Below are 14,949 nucleotides of genomic sequence, written 5' to 3'. Positions count from 1 at the left end.
TGGTAGTCTGGTTTTTGGGTCTGGTCTTTGGGTCTGGTTTGGTGGTCTGGTTTTGGGTGTGGTTTGGTGGTCTGGTCTTTGGGGCTGGTTTGGTGGTCTGGTTTTTGGGTCTGGTTTGGTGGTCTGGTTTTTGGGTCTGGTTTGGTGGTCTGGTTTTGGGTCTGGTTTGGTGGTCTGGTTTTTGGGTCTGGTTTGGTGGTCTGGTTTTGGGTCTGGTTTGGTGGTCTGGTTTTGGGTCTGGTTTGGTGGTCTGGTTTGGTGGTCTGGTTTTGCACATAGAACGTTGCTGAACCTAAACCTGAACCAACTGATTCAACACCAGATTCTAACGCTGCTCCCACAGGATGGTAGTGCAGGCCCTAGGCATGATGGGTAATCCTCCCTGTTGTCTTAGGTGAGTCCCAGTGTGTGTGTCCACACTCACCACTTTTCTTTGGGTTTACATCAGTACTTGTGTTTCAGTCAAAGCCCATGAAGAGAATCAGATGAATGCATTTGGTTTCATGGAGGACATTATGGACGGAGCTCATGTGGTTGGTCCATACACTGCATGTTTTACTACCAACAGATACTTCCTTCCTTCCTTCTTTTATTTTTTATATGATGCTAACTAGTTTACCGGGGCTTTCAAACCCTTTTTCTGTGAATAAGCCCTTTTGTTGCTGAGCCAGGACCAAGAAAACAGGGCAGTAGGAGGAAGAGTCATTAAGCCACTGGAGAATCCTGACGACAGCAGCAAAAATGACGATTCAGCTTATGGCCAGTAATTGTGGTCGGGACACTATGACCTTACTGATGTGGAGAGTGACTGAGAGCCGTGGGGGTGGGGTGGGGTGGGGGGGCGTATCTGTCCCAGGGGTAAAAGCACCACTCATGTACAGAACATATGTGTGATGGACAGGCCTGGTCTGAGCAGCAGCTCCGACAGCAGAAGACCCACAGACTGATGGAGGAGAACGGCAACGGAGCACATTCACCCTGAGCACGGCAGACATGAACGACAGTTAGCAACACAGGCACCGCAGCGACGGTTAGCGACACAGGCACCGCAGCGACAGTTAGCAACACAGGCACCGCAGCGACAGTTAGCAACACAGGCACCGCAGCGACGGTTAGCGACACAGGCACCGCAGCGACAGTTAGCAACACAGGCACCGGAGCGACAGTTAGCAACACAGGCACCGGAGCGACAGTTAGCAACACTGGCACTGGAGCGACAGTTAGCAACACAGGCACCGCAGCGACGGTTAGCGACACAGGCACCGCAGCGACAGTTAGCAACACAGGCACCGCAGCGACAGTTAGCAACACAGGCACCGCAGCGACAGTTAGCGACACAGGCACCGACACAGGCACCACAGCGACAGTTAGCGACACAGGCACCACAGCGACGGTTAGCAACACAGGCACCGCAGCGACAGTTAGCGACACAGGCACCGCAGCGACAGTTAGCGACACAGGCACCGGAGCGACAGTTAGCAACACAGGCACCGGAGCGACAGTTAGCAACACTGGCACTGGAGCGACAGTTAGCAACACAGGCACCGCAGCAACGGTTAGCAACACAGGCACCGCAGCGACAGTTAGCAACACAGGCACCGCAGCGACGGTTAGCAACACAGGCACCGGAGCGACAGTTAGCAGCATGTGCACTGGAGCAACGGTTAGCAACACAGGCACTGAAGTGATGGTTAGCAACACTGGCACCGCAGCGACGGTTAGCAACACAGGCACCGCAGCGACAGTTAGCAACACAGGCACCGGAGCGACAGTTAGCAACACCGGCACCGGAGCGACAGTTAGCAACACTGGCACCGGAGCGACAGTTAGCCACACAGGCACCGCAGCGACGGTTAGCAACACAGGCACCGCAGCGACAGCGACACAGGCACCGGAGCGACAGTTAGCAACACAGGCACCGGAGCGACAGTTAGCAACACTGGCACTGGAGCGACAGTTAGCAACACAGGCACCGCAGCAACGGTTAGCAACACAGGCACCGCAGCGACAGTTAGCAACACAGGCACCGCAGCGACGGTTAGCAACACAGGCACCGGAGCGACAGTTAGCAGCATGTGCACTGGAGCAACGGTTAGCAACACAGGCACTGAAGTGACGGTTAGCAACACTGGCACCGCAGCGACGGTTAGCAACACAGGCACCGCAGCGACGGTCAGCAAGACAGGGAACTGCAGCGACGGTTAGCAACACAGGCACTGGAGCGATGGTTAGCAAGACAGGCACCGCAGCGACAGTTTGCAACACAGGCACCGGAGCGACGGTTAGTAACACAGGCACCGCAGCAACGGTTAGCAACACAGGCACCGCAGCGACGGTTAGCGACACAGGCACCGCAGCGATAGTTAGCAACACAGGCACCGCAGCGACAGTTAGAGACACAGGCACCGCAGCGACAGTTAGCGACACAGGCACCGACACAGGCACCACAGCGACAGTTAGCGACACAGGCACCACAGCGACGGTTAGCAACACAGGCACCGCAGCGACAGTTAGCGACACAGGCACCACAGCGACAGTTAGCGACACAGGCACCGGAGCGACAGTTAGCAACACAGGCACCGGAGCGACAGTTAGCAACACTGGCACTGGAGCGACAGTTAGCAACACAGGCACCGCAGCAACGGTTAGCAACACAGGCACCGCAGCGACAGTTAGCAACACAGGCACCGCAGCGACGGTTAGCAACACAGGCACCGGAGCGACAGTTAGCAGCATGTGCACTGGAGCAACGGTTAGCAACACAGGCACTGAAGTGATGGTTAGCAACACTGGCACCGCAGCGACGGTTAGCAACACAGGCACCGCAGCGACAGTTAGCGACACAGGCACCGGAGCGACAGTTAGCAACACCGGCACCGGAGCGACAGTTAGCAACACTGGCACCGGAGCGACAGTTAGCAACACAGGCACCGCAGCGACGGTTAGCAACACAGGCACCGCAGCGACAGCGACACAGGCACCGGAGCGACAGTTAGCAACACAGGCACCGGAGCGACAGTTAGCAACACTGGCACTGGAGCGACAGTTAGCAACACAGGCACCGCAGCAACGGTTAGCAACACAGGCACCGCAGCGACGGTTAGCAACACAGGCACCGGAGCGACAGTTAGCAGCATGTGCACTGGAGCAACGGTTAGCAACACAGGCACTGAAGTGACGGTTAGCAACACTGGCACCGCAGCGACGGTTAGCAACACAGGCACCGCAGCGACGGTCAGCAAGACAGGGAACTGCAGCGACGGTTAGCAACACAGGCACTGGAGCGATGGTTAGCAAGACAGGCACCGCAGCGACAGTTTGCAACACAGGCACCGGAGCGACGGTTAGTAACACAGGCACCGCAGCAACGGTTAGCAACACAGGCACTGCAACGACAGTTTGATACGCGTGCACTGGAGCGACAGTTAGCAGCACGTGCACTGGAGTGATGGTTAGCAACACATGCACCAGAACAACAGTTAGCAACACAGGCACCGTAGCGACGGTTAGCAACACAGGCACCGGAACGACGGTTAACTACATGTGCACCGGAGCGACGGTTAGTGACACGTGCACCGGAGCAACAGTTAGCGACATGTGCACCGGAACGACAGTTAGCTACATGTGTACCGGAGCGACGGTTAGCGACATGTGCACTGGAGCGCCGGTTAGCGACACGTGCACCGGAGCGATGGTTAGCGACACGTGCACCGGAGCGATGGTTAGCGACACGTGCACTGGAGCACTGAAGAAATGGTTAGCTACTGATAAACACTGCATTACTCAGTACAAATTCACATCGCAGTGCCGTCCTGTGTGGACACAGATCACAGGTCAGAATCCACTGACAGCCTCACATCATCACTGTGGATGAAACTAGAATAGAATCTCTACAGCAGTGGCAGATTAACGTACTGGTGCCCTCAGCGCTGCGCCCCCTGTTTGAAAGTCGCCGGTGGATCCCTGGTGTCCTGCGTTTCAGTCTGAAGTGTTACCTATTGAACTACGTCTGTTGTGATGGTCTCGGTAACCCCCCCCCCCCCCTTCCATTTTTTTTTACAGTAGAGCCTTTATTTCATCAGGTAATCCTCAAATTTGACAGATTAAAATGAAAAGTGCCAGATTATAACAACAACCAACAACTGACACAAATAAATGCACTTTAACCCTGCGTTAGTCCCCTGGGCTGTTTTGTCACCCCAGTTTTGCTGAAGTGCTCATAATTTCTAGTTGGTAACTTATTTCTTCTTCTCCCTCCTAGTGCTCTTCTAACTCAACAAGAGTGGAACACATGGAGTGTGGCGCAGCTGTCCTTGGAGGTAGACGTGGGTTTGGCCTTCTGGGAAGTTCAGTCACCCCACCAGACTAATACAGGTATTTTTTTATATGTTTTATATATAATTTGGCTAAAATTTGCTTAGAGGTCTTATTTATGTTGTTAAACAGATCATATTAAATGGGAGTTGAATGTGACTTTAAATTTACAGTGTCAGGTGAATATCATACAGCATGAACCAAAATGGAGGAGAGGAAAAGTAACATCATTAGTTGTCTGCTTAATCTTTACATGACAAAGTTGTTTTGCTTGAAGAGTCTTTTTATTTTTGCAAGTCTTCAGTTATATTCAGAGTCATATTTTCCAACTGTATCTTGTATTTTTATTTTAAGAGGTACTGAACAGTCAGGTTTGATTTGTGTGTGTGTGTGTGTGTGTGTGTTTGTGTGTGTGGTTTGATGAACTCACACCTGCCTGAGCTGAACTCAGAGCAGAAGTCAGATTCAACCTAAAAGATCTAATTTTACAGCTTTAGAAAGTAGTTGTGGTAAAGAGAGCGTAGAGCAGAAAAAACAGAATACAAACTAGGGGATTTTTGTGGTAAAGACATGCTAGGCTAACAGTGCCGGTGCTAAGCCAAAGCAGTGCACGTGCAAAAGCATGTGCTTTTATTAGAATCAGCTTATGGAGTGACTGACACGTTCTGCCCAGTAACTACCATTAACCAATAATAAGCCTACGACGAATAACGTCATTGAATAATGGGAGTCTCCAACAGTCACTAAAGACTATTAAAAGTAACAAAGGAAACTCTTATTATGGGCAGGCTTTTTTGCTTTTTCTCTCTGTAACGAAATGTGTGTTTGATGCTAGATTCTTTTTTTTTTTTTTTTCTTTTTTTTCTCTGACACCGACTTCAAGTGGTTAGTCTTTTACCGTATAAGTGAACCCCCATCTCCCAGCAGCTTGGGTTTTTACCCTAACCCTTCAAACTTCACTGGGCATCTGAGTAGATAAAGACACACCCATTTTGTACTTTGCATCACGTAGACGTTTCCAGTAATCTGCAAAGTTACTCTTCCGGTGGAACAATAATGGAAAATTTTGGAACAACGATCCATTTAACGAACATAATTGTGGTTATTTGAGATTCTTGAGTCTACATGTTTTTTCCATGTCTTTGTTCATATTAAATCAGTCTCAGTGAATCCAAAGGAACTTTGTGTTGGTAAATGACAGTTGTGCAAATGGACAGGATTTCAGTTCTGTTCAACATGTTGATGCTCATATGAACTATGTTTTCAGCTCAAAAATGTCCAGTTTCAGCACAATTAATGCTATATTTTCATGTCACAAATGGACAAGTTCTATTTGAACTGAATTGAGCTGAAAAACAAATCTTCTCTTCTTTTGGATTCCCCAGTTTTTCTTCCCAGATTCTCTCCTCCATATCACATGTTTTATTTGTACAGGTTCAGTCTGGAGTATGGTGCTGATCCATCCTGCTTCTGTTCCACCAATACATACATGAAGAATGGCACACAGCACTGTTTACATCAACACTTTTACAATAAGAAGCATTTTTATACAGAAAGAACAATTCTAGATTGTTCTTTCCTCTTTAGTCTGATGCTAAACTATCCAATAAATAATAGTGCTCTTAGTTTTTGCACAGGGATCATTAGTGTAAACGCTGACATGGCTGCAGAGCATCAGTATGATGGGATCCACAACAACCATGTCACATCCGTCCACTGACACATTTTGTGTTTTTGTGTCAGCTGGGATTGTTTTAGATCCACAATACCAACATTTATGAAGAAGAGCACAATTAGCAATAGGAAGTCTATAAGTTTATTCCTAATAAAGTACTGGGACTGACCAGAGCATCATGGGTAATGTCACATCCGTCCACCAGCAAAAGTTTTCACATCCACGTGCTATTCCAAATCCAATATTTATGAAAATAGAGCTTCCACTGTCAGAGAATATCAGTAGTCTGTGCACAAATGGATTAGCATTATTTACACACACTTCTATGCATTTATGACAAGTGTTTTTTTGACAAATATGGACACTCATTTGACCCCCTAAGGAAATTTTAGCCAAATTACATACAATTCATATGTAGAAATAATTACATATTATGTATCAGTAGGCTACTCTGTTATATAAATATGGAATAAAATGCTACTTGTGGTTGGTGTGTTGAAGCACATTATTATTATTATTATTATTATTATTATTATTATTATTATTATTATTATTATTATTATTATTATCAACCAGCTACAAGCAATTCAATTATTCAACAGGGACTGTAGATATATCCTGAACGAGCAGTATGACTATATTTGACATAAAAATAACACTATAAACATTTTTGTATTGGGGTGTGTAAATACTCCAGGGGACTACTCATGTTTGGAATCCCCAGCAGACTAACACAGGGTTAATATAGAACTAAAGACAATAGAAGACCAACATAAATACGGTAAAAGTTCAAGAACAACTTCAGTGCAAAATGTGGAAGCGATCATTGACCAATAGTATTATCGTCCTGTTGCTTTAAGATGGATTGAAATAAACCGTTTCAGGTCTTTCTGTAAATCATTCCATGAAAAAAAGGAAGTGAATCCAAACCTTTTCTATTGGACTCAGGGTTCCATCAACGGTAGGATGTTCTGAAAGTTCTGTTGGTTTTACAAGTGTAATGTTCAGATAAGACGGAGGCAGTGTAAGGGTGGAGTCATGAAGAAATGCCTACACGACATATTTCAACCTTTGAGCAATACAAACAGATTTGTACTTGTGTGGTTGTGATGAAAACCCCGGTGGTGGTGGTAGAAAAAAAAAAAAAACCCACTAGCAATAACACTGTCGGTTCTTATGGAAGGAATCGGAGAGGATTTTTGTTGTTGATTTTTGTTGTTGGTGTGAGAAATAAACACAACTGACGTCGAATAGTGAGTTACAATGGCCCATCAATAGGAGCCTTTAGCAGTGACTGTGATGTGTGTCCATATTTGGTCACATCTAGTACACATGGACTGAACTATGAACCCTGGAAAAGGAACGGTGGATAAACGGCTTTGTTTGTTTGTTTTATGGCTCATCATTACCTGTCACTGATCTGAGGTAAATACTGTCACTCACAGTTTTATTGGATGAAGATCAGACTTTGGTTCGTTCTAATAAACAGAACATCTGACTGAGACAAACAGACTTAAATGTGGAATATTTATCTGAAAGATCATTTTTTACTTTTATTTACTTATTCAGGCTGAATCTTGTTCAGATTATTTAACTTGTTCCAGCATTGTTCATTTTGTTCTACCCACTGAGATGTTACAACAAATTTAAACAATATTTATGGAGGACACAGGAACTGTTTATGGAGGACACAGGAACTGTTTTTGGAGGACACAGGAACTGTTTATGGACACAGGGACTGTTTATGGACACAGGAACTGTTTATGGAGGACACAGGAACTGTTTTTGGAGGACACAGGAACTGTTTATGGACACAGGGACTGTTTATGGACACAGGGACTGTTTATGGACACAGGAACTGTTTATGGAGGACACAGGAACTGTTTTTGGAGGACACAGGAACTGTTTATGGACACAGGGACTGTTTATGGAGGACACAGGAACTGTTTATGGAGGACACGGGGACTGTTTATGGAGGACACGGGGACTGTTTATGGAGGACACAGGAACTGTTTATGGAGGACACTGGAACTATTTATGGAGGACACGGGGACTGTTTATGGAGGACACGGGGACTGTTGATGGAGGACACAGGAACTGTTTATGGAGGACACAGGAACTGTTTATGGAGGACACGGGGACTGTTTATGGAGGACACAGGAACTGTTTATGGAGGACACTGGAACTATTTATGGAGGACACGGGGACTGTTTATGGAGGACACAGGAACTGTTTATGGAGGACACAGGAACTGTTTATGGAGGACACAGGAACTGTTGATGGAGGACACAGGAACTGTTGATGGAGTGGTCGCAGGTCCACTGTGTACAAGTCCACCTGTCTCTCCTCTGTTTGTCCTTCGTCTTTTCTGTGGAAATCAGACAACAGAGGAAAAAGGAGGAATCACCATCTGACCTTTGACCTGGATCTGTGTAATAGTGACCCAACATTTTACTGAGAAACATCATTCAAACAAAGTGGATCATTTTCCTCACCATGTCTACAATAATAATACTGACACTAACACTAATAGTGATTCTAATACTACTACTAATACTACTACTAACACTAATACTAATACTGATACTAATACTGATACTGATAGTGATAGTGATACTGACACTGATACTAATACTAATACTGATACTAACACTAATGTTGATTCTAATACTGATACTGATAGTAATAATAATACTCATACTAATATTAATACTGAAACTGGTACTGATACTAACACTAATACTAACACTGATACTAATAGTAATAATAATACTAATACTTGACCCACTAATCTACTAATACTTACACTAATACTTTACTTACTAATCTACTAATACTAATTCTAATAATTGATCTACTAATCTACTAATCCTAATACTTGATGTACTAATCTACTAATCCTAATACTTGATGTACTAATCTACTAATACTAATACTTGACCTACTAATCTACTAATACTAATACTAATACTAATACTTGACCTACTAATCTACTAATACTAATACTAATACTTGACCTACTAATTTACTAATACTAATAATAATACTAATACTTGATGTACTAATCTACTAATACTAATACTTGTGCTAATACTAATACTAATATTGAACCTACTAATCTACTAATATTAATACTAATACTTGATTTACTAATCTACTAACACTAATACTTGATATACTGATTTACTAGTACTAATTCTAATACTAATACTTGATGTACTAATCTACTAATACTAATACTAATATTAATGCTAATACTAATACTTGACCTACTAATCTACTAATACTAATACTTATACTAATACTTATACTTATAGTAATACTTGGGTTACTAACCCTTACCCTACTAATCTACTCATTTCATTTCTCTTCCTCCTCGGAGCTCCTCCTTGACACAAACATGTGATCATAAACAGCTCGGTGTTCTTCTCCAAACCTCTGCCCTTTCTTTCCTCAGCCGTTCCATTTGTCAGTTGTTTCCTTCAGCTTTAATAATCTCAACCCTTCCATCCATCGATCTCCACAGATCCCACATGTGCGTCCACGCTCCAACAGGATGTTTGGACAGCAGCAGTACTCACTATCAGGTACCTCAGTCCTGATGTTTGGGTCTGGCTGGACCTCAGACTCTCACCCAGGAGGCAGATGAGATCTCTATCAGCGTATCCCATCTCCTCCCACACATCATCATCATCATCCTCATCATCACCCCCCCACCCCTCCCTCCCTCCCTCCCTTCTTGCTTTCTGAGGTGTCTGGTGACTCTGGACCTCTGCTATCTCGCCCCTCCCTTCTCATGGAGGGGAGAGAAACGAGAGGGAGAGAGAAAGGCAGCAGCCCACTACCACCATGTCCCCAGAGGCCCCTCTCCTGCCTCCCCCCCACCCCCACCCCCCCTCCTGCTGCTCAGTACAGCTGTGGCTCAGTCTCAGACTCGACCAGCTGGGATCCCATCTCTACCAGAGGACCCTCTGTGTGAACGCCTCTCACCTCCCCTCTGCTCCTCATTAGGTCGGACCACACAGACCTCCAGCTCCACTCCAGCCCACCCGTCTGTCCACCATATCGTCCTCGGAGCGTCCACTCCACTCATGGCCGTGGCAGAGGGCGCAGCGCCAACGGCGGCGCCCGTGGCCCTGATGCTCACCCTCATCGTGGTGGCCCCTGCGCCCGCCTCCGGAGGATGCCCGTCCGCCTGCCGCTGCTCCTTCGCCATGCTGCAGTGTCTGGAGCCCGACGGGATCTCCAGCATCCCCACGCTGGCGATACAAGAGAGCGAGAACGTGACAGAGATGTAAGTACACAGCGCTCTACATGTGCCTGGACATGAGCAGGAGTGGATTAAATGTGTTCACATGCCCCGACGCTGGGCTTCTGCCAACTTTGATTTTCTCCAGTTGTGTTGGACTTATCACCGTAGGTGGGATTTGATTGGCTTTAAGTGTGTGACTGGCAGAGCTTCCAGAGGCCGTTCACATCAGGCTTTGTACAGACAAACAACATGTTTATCACCAACACGGCAACATTCATCTGATCAAGTTCAGGTGTTAGAGTGGAGATTCTGCCGCTTGGGCATTAGTGAGATGTACAGGCTGGGATGGAGGATGGAGTTACCGTGGTGACGGTATGGCCACGCAAAGTCTGGGCTCTGTGGCTTCAGCTACAAACGGGTGCTTGGCTGCTAACCCTAACCTTAAATTTAACCCTAACCCTAACCCTAACCCTAAATTCAACCCTAACCCCCTAACCCTAAATTTAACTCCAAGTCCCTAACCCCCTAACCCTCTAACCCTAACCCAGATAATGGGTGACTGTTGCTCAACATCCTGGACTTTTGTGCGTCTTTTTTATTTTTGATGGAATCTGATTCATCTTTGAAACCTTCTGAACTCCCGTGTTTTTCCGTCGTTTTCTAGTGAACATTATGTCAACGTGTAAAGTAATTCTTTTGCAATTTGAGATGGATGAGCATGTCAATAATTAGTCCGTTTGGTTATTGAAAATCAATATAACAATAAGTGACAGAGAGTGATGGGAACAGATGAGGACTGAGGGCTTTCAGACGGCCTTCAGCGTGTCTGTAGAAGCTGAAGTTTCAGTCTGAGTGGATGTGCTCACATATTAAGAACAGAATGTTGAAAACAATAGAAGGTGTTCATGGTCAGAACATGACACAGCCCTGAACCGAAGATTTACTACAAGTACAGCATTAAACAAAACCATGATAAGAAACAATTATATTTCAATAATGTGATGATAACGGGGTTAATTATGTAACCTGATAATAACCAGCATTGTTTGATAGTTCAGTTGTACCTGTGAGTTCAGTCTGAGCTCCTGCAGTGACAGAAACAGGACAGAGCAGCGCTGATGGAGGTGCAGGATTCTACAAACACATCAGCCACTGCACACTCTGAGAAATAAAGCATTGGAATTTATTGGATTTTGTTAAAAATGTGACATAACTTGTTCCATGAAATATAGTTATTTAAATATAAAAAAATGTAGTAGTAAATTGCAGAAATAACTTGCTAATAAATCCAAAGTAATTATGTCAATAAACGTAAAGGAAGGTGTCGGTTTAATGCTACAACTCAAGAATTACATTTTCTAATCAACAGTATTTGTTTGGATTTACACACAATTTGTTGTAAATTTAGTGACGGAAGTCCAATTCTTTTAACTAACTCGATTCTCAGATTCGTTCATCTGTTGCAAATCGATTCTGAATCAATTCATTAATTTGAAAAAAAAAACATCCTGCTTCGATTCAGAATCAATTCGCAACAGATGAACAAACCAAAAGAATCGAGTTAGTTAAAAGAATCGGACTTCCGTCACTAAATTTACAACAAACTGTGTGTAAATCCAAACTAATACTGTTGATTAGAAAATGTAATTCTTGAGTTGTAGCATTAAAGCGACAGCTTCCTTTAGGTTTATTGACACAATTACTATGGATTTATTAGTAGGTTAGTTTTGCAATTAACTGCAACATCTTTTTACATTTAAATAACCATATTTTGTGGAACAAGTTAAATAACATTTTTATCTAAATCCAACAAATTCCAATGTTTTATTTCTTAGAGTGCAGTTTTCATATGTTTACTGCTGTTGTAAAGCCCATTTTAGAGTTACACACACACACACTCACACGCACACACACACGCACACACACACACGCACACACACACACACACACACACACACACACACACACACACACACACACATATATATTAGGGATGCAGTGGTACTGGGGAAAACACCAAACCGTTGGCTCCACTCTGCACACTGTGCCCTTATAGACCGCAGGTTTTCAGTTTTGCGGTTGATTTTGCGTTGGCGCTTTATTACTGCTTTACAGGAAACTGAGTGTGTGTATGTGTGTGTGTGTGTGTGTGTGTGTGTGTGTGTGTATCCAGGCAGGACAAAGCCCCGCCCCCGCAAGTTAATGTCCAATCACTGTTGTGGATGGGGGGGGGTTTGGCTTTAGAACTCACAAAGGGTTAAGTGGCTCCACTGTGTGTAGATCACATACGTGCAGAGGGTGGAAGCCCCGCCCCTCACTGACAGTCAGCGGACAGGGGAGTGGCTTCAGACTTCACACATACAACCGCATGACACGCTATTACATGGAAATGCATACGGTACATAACCGTGGTGTTTCTGTACCGCTGTTTTCTTTTACAGCCCTACACAGAAAGGGAAGTTATTTATTTACAAAAAATCAAAAGGACACTTTTTTCAAAGAGGCAAAAGGGCAGGGGCTCAGCCCCCCTTTGGGCCTTATGTGTGCACCTGTTATATACGACTGTACATGAGTAAAAGAATAAGAAAGGGTTCTACCGTCCAGAACATAAAGGGTTCTTTTATCCAGTACAGTCATAGAATTTGTTCCTACTGTGAAATTCCGTTTTTGCTGACAAGTAAAATAAAAATCTAATTTTGGGAGAAAAAAAACTGGTCTCTTTATGCACAAAACATATATATATATATATATATATATATATATATATATATATATATATATATATATATATATATATATATATATACTACCAGTCAAAAGTTTTAGAACATCCCAATTTTTCCAGTTTTGTCTGTAAATTCCAGCAGTTCCAGTCCAATAAACAGCTGTAAATGGTACAAAGGTAAGCGGTGAACTGCCAGAGGTAAAAAAAAAACAAACTCAACCCATCACATGGGTATGGTACCAGTGTGTTCCACACTCCTGTTCTGCAGACACAGGGGGTTGGAAGGAATTCACAAAGGAAGGAATTGGTAGCACTTTCCAGACTTGATCAAACCTCCATTGCTGCAGAACTGCTTTCAGTTGTTAACCCATTTCTTGTTCGCCTTTTTGTATAATTCTGAAATGTACATTATTTTTCAGTTTTGTTTAACCTTAACTTTTTTTTTTTTTTTAACTCAGGCAGTTCACCACTTACCTTTGTACCATTTCAGCTGTTCATTGGACTGGAACTGCTGGAATTTACATACAAAACTGGAAAAATTGGGGTGTTCTAAAACTTTTGACCGGTAGTGTATGTATAAAGAATGCCATTGTGACTTTTGTAGAATGTAAACAGTAACCCCACCTCAGAGAATGCTGCGCACTCATGGTTTTCACCAAAACCTCCTTCAGAAAACTAAAGGACAGATAAGTGGGAAGTAGAGCTGAAACAAATAATCACTAAATTGACTCAAATCAAATTACAAAAAATATTTGATTACAATTTTCCTGAATGGAAGCTTGGTTTCCTTGATTTTTCTGCTGTTGAACATTGGTTCCACTGTTGTTTCACACGGATGATTATTGTGACGCACACGATGCCAGGATCAACACAAACAACAGAAGAGACCAGGACTAAACAGCAGAAAGTGTCTATATATGGACTTTTCTACTTTGGAATGTACTGCCATACCCATTCGTTTAGACCATGTGCACAGACAGCACTAGGGAGGGGGGGTTAGGGTTAGGGTTAGGGTTACGTGCCCCCCCCCAGATTTCTAGTGACCCCCCTCGCCCCCAAATTGATCGGCATACAGCTGATTCCAGAAGGTGTCAGGCTGGAGCAGATCCATGCTGAGTCGGGAAAGTGAGGTGTTCAATGTTCCAGGTAATCATGTGTTAATAAAACTGCACAGCTGATCCATGAACATCCTGGTGTTTGCACTGGTTTACATGACTGTGACTAATGGTGCATTCAGGTGTACTCGTAAACCAGAATTTTAAAGTCAAAAGCTTTGAAATCTAGCATCTACAAGCAGAAACACTGGGGTTTAATTTCATTTCATTAACTGTCAAGTTTTTTTTCAAATTCTATGTTCCCTGATGTCCCAGTTTTTAAACTGGGAAGGGCTACCCTAACCCCCTAACCCCTAACCCCTAACCCCTAACCCCTAACCCCCTAACCCCTAACCCTCTGACCCTTCCTCCTTTAAACTTTGAATCTGTAACACACACATTACAAATCTGAGCCTGTATTTGTTTCAGTTGGTTTAAGTTCATAAGTTGGATCCAAATGTGTTGAAGACTGCACTGACATATTTTGACCCCACCCCCAAAAGGGGAGGCAAGGGCTTTTCTTTTTGGTTCGGTTTGTTTGTTTGTTTATTTACACTTTAGCTGTAAAACTATTGGTTGAATTCATACCTGATATGGCTTATAGATTACCAGTGATGCAGAATAGATGTGATTATATTTTTGGAAAAGTAAGTTAAAGTTCACATTTTTTATGAACTTTTTAAATCTTCTCCCATTGACTTAAAATGGCTGAAATGTCCCATCTATAAGAACATCAATTTTGTCTCAATTTCCTTCAAACTTGGCACATATATAGAGGTGACTGATATGACATCAGCACACACATAGACATGATGACATCAGCTGGATCCATGACAACATCAGATACAATATGTGCGAGGGGCGGGGCTTGTTGTGCCTGGAACCACTT

The 14,949-nt window shown here is 44.0% G+C and overlaps 1 protein-coding gene across 1 annotated transcript in view; it reads left to right on the top strand.

Moving 5' to 3' along the window:
- Positions 1-3,649: 3,649 nt before the first annotated feature.
- The window catches only part of LOC115435856 (high affinity nerve growth factor receptor-like), a 72,918-nt gene continuing 61,618 nt past the window's right edge, over positions 3,650-14,949 (top strand). Inside the window, 4 exon segments of the mRNA XM_030158464.1 lie at positions 3,650-3,756; positions 4,262-4,374; positions 9,516-9,651; positions 9,741-10,283. Of these exon segments, the coding sequence (XP_030014324.1) occupies positions 3,650-3,756; positions 4,262-4,374; positions 9,516-9,651; positions 9,741-10,283 (899 nt within the window).

The sequence above is a fragment of the Sphaeramia orbicularis genome, chromosome 16, assembly GCF_902148855.1.
Source record: "Sphaeramia orbicularis chromosome 16, fSphaOr1.1, whole genome shotgun sequence".
Classification (NCBI taxonomy): Eukaryota; Metazoa; Chordata; class Actinopteri; order Kurtiformes; family Apogonidae; genus Sphaeramia; species Sphaeramia orbicularis.
The sequence above is the reverse complement of the archived record's forward strand: the minus strand, read 5'-3'. Positions and strand labels throughout refer to the sequence as shown.